This window comes from Neodiprion pinetum, chromosome 2 (genome assembly GCF_021155775.2).
Source record: "Neodiprion pinetum isolate iyNeoPine1 chromosome 2, iyNeoPine1.2, whole genome shotgun sequence".
NCBI classification, from domain to species: Eukaryota; Metazoa; Arthropoda; class Insecta; order Hymenoptera; family Diprionidae; genus Neodiprion; species Neodiprion pinetum.
This window is the reverse complement of record NC_060233.1, coordinates 28,233,551-28,242,039: the sequence shown is the minus strand read 5'-3', so window position 1 is coordinate 28,242,039 and position 8,489 is coordinate 28,233,551. Positions and strand designations below refer to the sequence as shown.

Below are 8,489 nucleotides of genomic sequence, written 5' to 3'. Positions count from 1 at the left end.
TATTAACTTATTAAAGTTTTATTGTTAATAAGGAATTCCAGCTTACACCGTATCTGCTACTATCTAGCAAAGATGATTCAGGAACTAACTGAGCGGTATGACGCGGGTAGAGTTAATACCAGTACAGAGTCCTTACATTTGGGTCCGTTTAAATATGATCCGCGTCAGACCGGAAGATGATCCCGTCACAATCACGCACAGGTTTAGTAGATTACATACAATAATGTAATTGAAAGATTTATAGACATTACGAAGTTGGAAGTATATAATTTTGCGGTTTCCCTGTAGCAGGTATGAATTTTAAAAAATTGGTAAATCAGGGTCCAGGCTAAATTAGTTTTGCAGGGTCTCAGGCTTTTGCTCGGCCTGTAAATTGTATACAATTACATAGATTATGACGCTACGTAAATAGGAGTAATTAGGTTATGAGTCGAGTTATAATCTACTTCATATAAATTTCAAGGTACAGGGAGTATCTACAAGTAATGTGGCCTATCTAACTGTTTTGCCACACAAAATGGCCTCTGTGAAACGGCCGATGAAATTTGGTCCCAATTATGATTTAATGTGCTGTTTATATAATATTGGATCCGCGTCCATCCATGACGTAGAAAAAATCTGTCATCGCTAGACAAAAAGTGGTCATTTTTTAACGTGATTAATTATCAACTGTATAAACATTTTTATGCTTGAGTGACGTATCGATAAACGTTTTGAAAAAAGAAAAAAATACTAGCGAACACTTGTATGGCGTGTAACAATCTAACCAGATTTTGAAGATTTTTACTGCGGATCAAATTGCATCGGTATCAAGTTTCAAACAGGTCACCCTGTACAATTGTTATTGTATAATATGTGTAAGAGACTAGACGTATGTGTTTTATGTATATGTATAATATGTATATAATATATACATAACTTCTAAGTCCTTAGATCTTATGTACTAATATTATTAATTATCCAACATAGAATTTTGTTTACAACCATGAGCTAACGACACCATTAATATACAAATGAATACAATGTTAAATAAATATATATTTATATATATAGATTATAGTTTTAAAACAATAATAATATCGATGATAGAAGTAATCATACTAATAATAATAATTGCAATTATAATGATAGTGTGACACTAACGGGTCTTAAAAATTTTAACGTGGATATGCATTATTGGTTATAATTAATAATACTGGCAGCTTACAGTAGTCAACGCAGGTTAATATAGTATCGATCGCATTATGAGCCAATTGATGTTAACGGACTATTTTCACTGTGAAGAAGTAAATCCAGACCAGATTCGCTGCTGGTATATCGTTTTAGGGGAAAAGATATCAGCATTGAACTGAAATCAAAATACTAGGCAAAGCTAGATACGAACGTTGAAAAGATAGCTTCGCCGCATATTATTTCCATCATTGGACTCCGGTATTATACCACTGATAATGGTCCGTCAACGTTGAGATTAAGTTTGTCTGGTGCCACAGAAAGCGCGATGAAATATCTAGTGTAATCTTCCGTGTTATAAAGTTCTCAATAAAGTCTAGCTAGAAGAACATATTTCTTTGAAACCCGAACGGGATTTCAGTTTTGGAAGACTGTAAATGAATGACTAATAGCGCCAGAGTAAATACGAAAGTTTCAGGCGCGTGAGATGTAAATGAGAAACGGAGTGACAAAGGGAGAAAAAGAGAAAGACAGATGGGGGGAAAGAGAAAGAGAGGTGAGAATCGCATGAGCTGCGTGGAAGTCTTTTGGGAAGTTTTTCTAATTTTTAAGCAGTAAGCACCCAATATTTTCATACATTTTTTTTTTCATTTTCTTTTTAATTTGGCACGAGACAGACTTATAATAATAATCATACAAACATCGTTTGGCTGCAATTACCTTATAAATGTAGTTAGGTCCAACTAAATTGTATGTATGTACGTACAGGTAATTAGCATTCGATCTTTGAATCTTTGGTTTGTTTTTTGCTTAAATATAAACCTCGCCTCAACGCTACAATAATATTAATTACAATACGTATAATAATAATAATAATGTAATAACATATCCGGCTTCGCCGATATTTACGATCGTTCAAAACTGCAGTATCTATAATAAATGTTTAGGCTAATATTCATTAAATTTAGTTTTATTATTGTTAATGCACGGACGTCTGTATTCTGTGTCGACATTCGAACAGTGTTTTTATATTGAAAATGAATAATTAATCATGCTTTAGTCCCACAGTGTAAACAATCGATACGTTACTGACAGAGATAGAAAAAAAAAAAGAATATATCGATTGACAAAAATTTACTCGTAATATTGCACGATCACCGATACAAACATTATTTACTAATTGCCGTTCAGACACAATGAATCACAGGTGAGAAGAAAATATTTTTATTCGTAACTAATTGTAAACGCAGGCACCCGGTCATTGACCTGTAACTTTTGTGGTTTACCGCGTTTGTCTTTTATTCATTTGAATACGAATTATTAAAACACGAATAATATTGATCCCATAATGATAATAATAATAGTAGTAATAGTAATAATAACAACAATAATAATAATAGTGATGACGATGATGGCAACATTGGTTGTAGTTACGGCATTTATATCAAATTAATATCACATGAAATAATGTATGTAACTAAGTTACTTTTACTAGTGCATGTTTGAAAATTCATCGATTAACTAGTTTCAGGCATAGTTATTGTAGAAACTATGTAAGGTAACAATATTTATGTTAAAAAAACGAAGTTGAACAAAAACATGAATAAAAAAAATCACAGTTATAAGAAAGTTTCACGTTTAAAAATAATTAATGAATTAATTAATGATGAACGATGAAATCAACAAAACTACCAGTAAATATACTTATAATTGTAATGTATACACATATATATAATTATATATATACCTATATTCATTTACCGTTATGCGTAATAAAGTGTTTAAATATCTACCTAATATTTGGCATTGTTTTCTGCGAGCTATCTCGCCCCGCTGATTTACAAGAACGTTAAAATATTTTCACGTATGTATACAAATTACATGTAAATAATATAACAGGTATCGTATTATAAGTATAATGACAAGCATAATTTTCAGTTTGGCCTGTTACTGTTTGTCGCGAAAGTATAGATATATGTGAAATTTATATCCATCCTTCATCATCATTTTGACAGACGAAATTTACTGCTAGTATACTAAATGTATATTACGTATATATTCCTACATCTAACATCGTCTTAAATGTATTCACTTCGCGTCGCACTGCTACAATCAACTGACATCGAAACGTTGCGAGGTGTTTATTCTCTGATTACAATCAATCTTGGCAGGATTGAAGATAGTAATAAAATCAATTAATGACTTTCTTGTTCCTCGAAAAGAGTGAAATTTGTTCTTATCCAGTTTAAAATCGTTATTTTCAGCTGATAAATCGATCGTTTGGCTGATTCAGAAGTGTGTAACCTGCCGAATAATGTGAAATATTTTACAATCCCACGGTTAATTGCTAGTCTGATTAAATCGGAGGTAAACACCAAGTGAGCCTCCTCTGCACGATTGAGAATTGACAGTTGCGAGCGAGAAAGATTGCAACTTTCCCTGTATAATCCTATAAAGAGATCAGTACATCACTTCGCACTCTGGCCCTTTCGCAAACAAATCGAATACATTTTGCACAACCTTATGATAATTGAAGTCTGTTTGCAGAGAGAAAATGGAGAACTAGTCGCAAACTATCCATACAGGTATAACACATGTCCTCGAGTTCCGCTACCTTGTTATTCATCATCATGCAAGCTGCACTGCAGTGAGATTCTAATACGGTGCCAACTCCGCTGCATGCAGCTCATTATACGCGGTTCTGTACCGAATCGATACATGTCCGTGCCTCTGTCATCCGAGATTACAACATCCGGGATGTTGACTTATCCATTCGTTGGGTGGAATCCAAATATTACGTTAAGTTGCACCGTGTACGGCAGTTTATAGCGAGACGAGTATCTTCGCACATCGGCTTGGGAAGACAATGTTTCAAATTACGGAAGTTTGGTAGGTTGAACAAATTGATGAACGCGAGGGAATTTTCGTTCCTATACTTTTTCAGTGACGACCTCGAATTTCATGAAAATTGATTTCGATGCAGCAAGATATATGCACATATCTCCGGAATTTCGCAAGTCTGTGCCTTGATTTTCGATACATTGTTTTTTTCATTTTTATCTTTCAAATTTTGTACGAATGTACGATTACTTTGACAAAAATATAATCCATTCGTTATGAAATACAGAAAATTAACGAGATTAGGATAAGCAATTAATCATCGTATGAAGAAAAAGTGAAATATTTGTTTTGTCAGTATGTACCGTTGCGACGTACGAGGATTATACCGCATACGAAATCAAAAACGAGAAAACGGCGTATCGGGTCAACTAAAAAAATGTCAACTTCTCATGCTACAAAAACCCATTACATACCGTGAGTTAGAAAGAAAAAAATAAAAGAAAAATGGAAATTCAATGTCAATTCTAGAGAATATCATCACAAATATTTTATCCACTATACATGTGCTCGGATATAATCAAAACCCAAAATTGAATCCATTGAAAATTCCCTGAGATAAATATTTCATCGATTCTTTAGAATTGAACGGGTCCTCTCATAAGAGCTCATCCCTCGTTCATTTCTTTGCCTGTCTCTCTCTCCCCCTTCTGCTCTCTCTCTCTCTCTCTATCTCGCTTCTGGTCGATATTCAGGTCGGTAATTCCGGTGATCGTTTCGGCTCGCTCGAGCGAAACTGGACAAATTTGCAAGAAAATGTTCTGGGAAAGTGCGGTAATTATTGTAGCGCCTTAAAGGGCGCTGCGATAGATGCGCTACAAAAGTTGGGCTATCACTGGATGGAGCAGGCACATATGCTCGGCTCCCCGTATCGGCAACCGATTTACACTGAAGTGACGAACCATTTCTGGAATAGTCTCGAAGGGCTTACTGAATTGGCCGAGAATGTAGGCATTCAATTCCTCGTTCCGCTGTATTCGCATATGCATGAATCCTCTTGCGCTTCTGCAATTTCGAAATGGAATTGTTAGGAGATCATTCCGTCTCGATGTGGCAGATGCTTCTTCTCCTCTTTTTAAACCTTGGCTTATACTCACTTGAGAGACAGAGAATAATCCTGTTTAGTAGACTCGCTGTTTCTGACCAGGTAGCTTCCCTCTCTTAGTAAACGAAGGACTGCTTCCGCCTCGATTCGGGTAATCGATCCGTGGTACCATCTAGAAACACAAAAAATCACCGAACAAAATAATTTGGCTGATGATTATTTTAGTCGGACTCATGTCTCGTAGTCAAAACTTTACGCAAAGGTTCGAAACTGGTTGAATGAAGATATTCATTTCTTGAATTGTTTCGAATCTAGCCTCAAAGTAGAAAAAGTCAAGACGATGTGAACTATGTTATCTAATTAAAACTTCGATAAGCAGTATGGTATTGGTTTAAAAATTGGTGTTCGGTCGTTTTCAAAGCAACCAACCAAATGTCTGTCTTCAGAATTAAATTCAAGATGTTAGACGCAGAACGGTAAATTTATCTATAAACTAAGAAATAAAATTTTTGAACATATCAAACAAGCAAGTTCAACTACTAGCATGGAATCAACATGGCCGCCATTGTTCCACTTGCGGTTTTAATTCAGCTGCGGCATTACTTCCAGCACTCGACAGTTTTTATACGCGATTCTATGCCAAACGAAACGACGGCAAGAATAAAGCAGTTGTGACATCAATTTTAAAAAACGCGCTGAAGCTGAGAAATTGGATAGTGAAATTCACTCGCATACACGAGTACCAACATGCATTGCGTATCGTTCACTCCGGCACATTTTTATCCTCAATTCTGTATATCGTGACTTTGCCGAATAGGAACGTCCTGTTTCAAATAACAAGCAGAAAAAAAAAAACTACTCACAAGTCAAGGATCGTGTATATCCACGCACGGAATCATCCTAATACAGTAGTGCGGAAATAAAACCAAGCATCGAGATAAATGAAAACATAATAAAAACGGCGCAGGGATATCGACATATAGCCGGAGGGTTTCAAAAGTCAGCAGAATTCATGATGGAATATGAAGACATTCATCTCACCCTTGTCTCTCCAAGGGCAGGTCTGCGTCAACGAGGTCAGCGGATCCGCGGGAAGTGCCCATCTCCAGGGGCAGTCCAAGGCAAAGTCCTCCGGGTTTTTTTAGGCCTACTTTACCACCAACCCCGTCCATCCCCCCAGCGTCGAGGTTCAGCGTCATCTTTGGGCGCGCCGTACCGCCGCCTGAAATGAGTCACATCACAGACTGTTAGGAGCCAGACACAGCGTCGCGACGCTACCAGAATCGTCCGTAATATTCACACACCAAAGCTCCACCCCGTGTATCAGTCACCCCAAGCTTTATGGTCGATCTAATTGAACAACTTCCTCATGCCCTTTCTTGCAGCCACTGTCATGTTTACTCACAAATTACTCGCTTTTTTGACCTACTTTTCCGCAGGTAATAAAACGTTACGGTAAGACGAAACAAGGAAAGTTTGCTTTAGTTGTTCAGAAAACTTTGCTAAGGAAAATAAGAAGATATTTTTTATGGATCTATGTACGGTTTAACAGACTAATCGTAAATCAATTAAGCATGTTCAACATTGCTGACGCATACATGATTTTTACCTATGAGAATTTATACATTTTGATTTAGTGTCAAGTATTTTTATTTTGCTAAATACTTTTCGCTGAATATTACCTTCAATATATATTTTACAATTATATGATACGATGACTCAATTAACGAAAAAATATTCCATTTACACGAAAATGTTTAGCCTTGACTAAGATGGTATACTAAGTTTTGAATGTTTTTCTCACGAAAACTCTTTAATTCAGGATATATTGTTCAAGTACGCATGTTGCAGCGAATATTTGGAATTTTATTTTCACCCTCCGATTAATTTGGGGAAGAATTTTCCATTAGTGTCCAAGTTAGGCTGACTCGGTCACAGTGATTGATACGAAAATTTTTTTTAGCTTCGGCAGCTAAAGCACCCCCGGAGAATTCATTATAAGCTTTTAGACCGTCGTGGCAGAACTTAAGTCTCTAATACTTTTTTATGTGTTTTTTTTTTTTCAAATGTTCCAGTGCGGAGTTTTTAAAAGAAAACTTACTTTGGAAGTTTAACGAGGAGGAACCAGTACATCGTTCTTAAATCAAGCTGCATCGATTGACGAAAAGCAACTAGATTAAAAAGTTATACACTTGCACGATGTACAACAGAAGCTGCGACGAAGAAAACTTCCAGTAATATGCAAGTCAGCTTAACATCTGACTTCGGACAAATAGAAACGGATCCATTTCCATCTGGTGATTTATTAAGTTAAGTCCCCATCGCGTGATTCGGTTCAGGTATCCCTCCAAGATCAATCTCTTAGCAGTTTGGTTTTGGTACAGGGAATGACGAAGGTGGTTTAAGCCGATCTGTCAGGTGTAGCTTTCGGTTAGAGTTGCGTGCGAGAAGTTAATCGCATTAAGAGATGCTTCTGTCTCGAACAATAGTCCAACTGGAATCACTGCCGTCCCTAAACTGTGGCGAAGAAAAAACTCCTGAACGAATTAGGCACCGCGTAGCTCCATTAAATATTTACAACTTGTACTGTTCTGAACTGTCAGCCACAGAGCTTGTTCCATCAAATCTTAGCCATAAATCTTAACGCTGAAGATCTGAAGATGAAGTATGACATGACCAGGAGCTGACAAAGAGTGTTTCGGAGTAATTTCTCAAGTAAGAAAGTGCTCCTCGTGTTAGCCAAAGATCCAGCTGCATTTCGAAAAGTCGTTGATTACGATCACATATCCAGACATTGGCGTGGAAATGACGATCAATTTCAGAAACGAGAAGTAAATCGGAAATGCTCAAGTTTCACTGACAGACGAGCGGGATATGTTGTTCGGAATAAAATGCGGTGCATGACGTTACCCAAGATCGCAGGCACGTCGCAGTGTCTAGGCGTCTTGGCGGTTTGCGGCGTCCTCCAGGGAAATACCGGGACGTTGAAGGCGTCACCGAGCGACAGCGGGAAACTTTTAATTCCCTTAGAAAATCAGGATGTATTGGTTTGCGCCATTCGACTGGGTGGGTAGGCACGAAGGATCCTGACGCGCCACGACGACTCGTGACAGTTGGTCGGGAGCGGTATTGATGCGTATTTATTGCCTGATGCTCGAAGCAATTTGGTGAGAGTTTTTATTGGACGAGGCATCGCCGAGTGTATTCGCCTCAACAAATGTCAGTGGAAGCGAAGCTAGACAACCGATGTCCAGAGGAAGCCAGCCACGTTTGCGTTATTCATGGGGTTGTATCCCATTATGATGATCTCACAGCTTTCGAAAACCTACATTACACTGTGAGGCATCGCGCACTGCTGCACACGTGTCGACTGGTG

The 8,489-nt window shown here is 37.4% G+C and overlaps 1 protein-coding gene across 1 annotated transcript in view; it reads right to left on the bottom strand.

Annotated features, from left to right (window-relative positions):
• hwt (heavyweight) overlaps nt 1-8,489 on the bottom strand; it is a 128,174-nt gene continuing 119,685 nt past the window's right edge. Inside the window, exons 6-8 of the mRNA XM_046611073.1 lie at nt 6,155-6,335; nt 5,166-5,285; nt 1-5,073 (exon numbers count right to left, since the gene is read on the bottom strand). Coding sequence (XP_046467029.1) covers nt 4,884-5,073; nt 5,166-5,285; nt 6,155-6,335 — 491 coding nt within the window. The 3' untranslated portion in view covers nt 1-4,883. The remainder of the gene's footprint in view (nt 5,074-5,165; nt 5,286-6,154; nt 6,336-8,489) is intronic.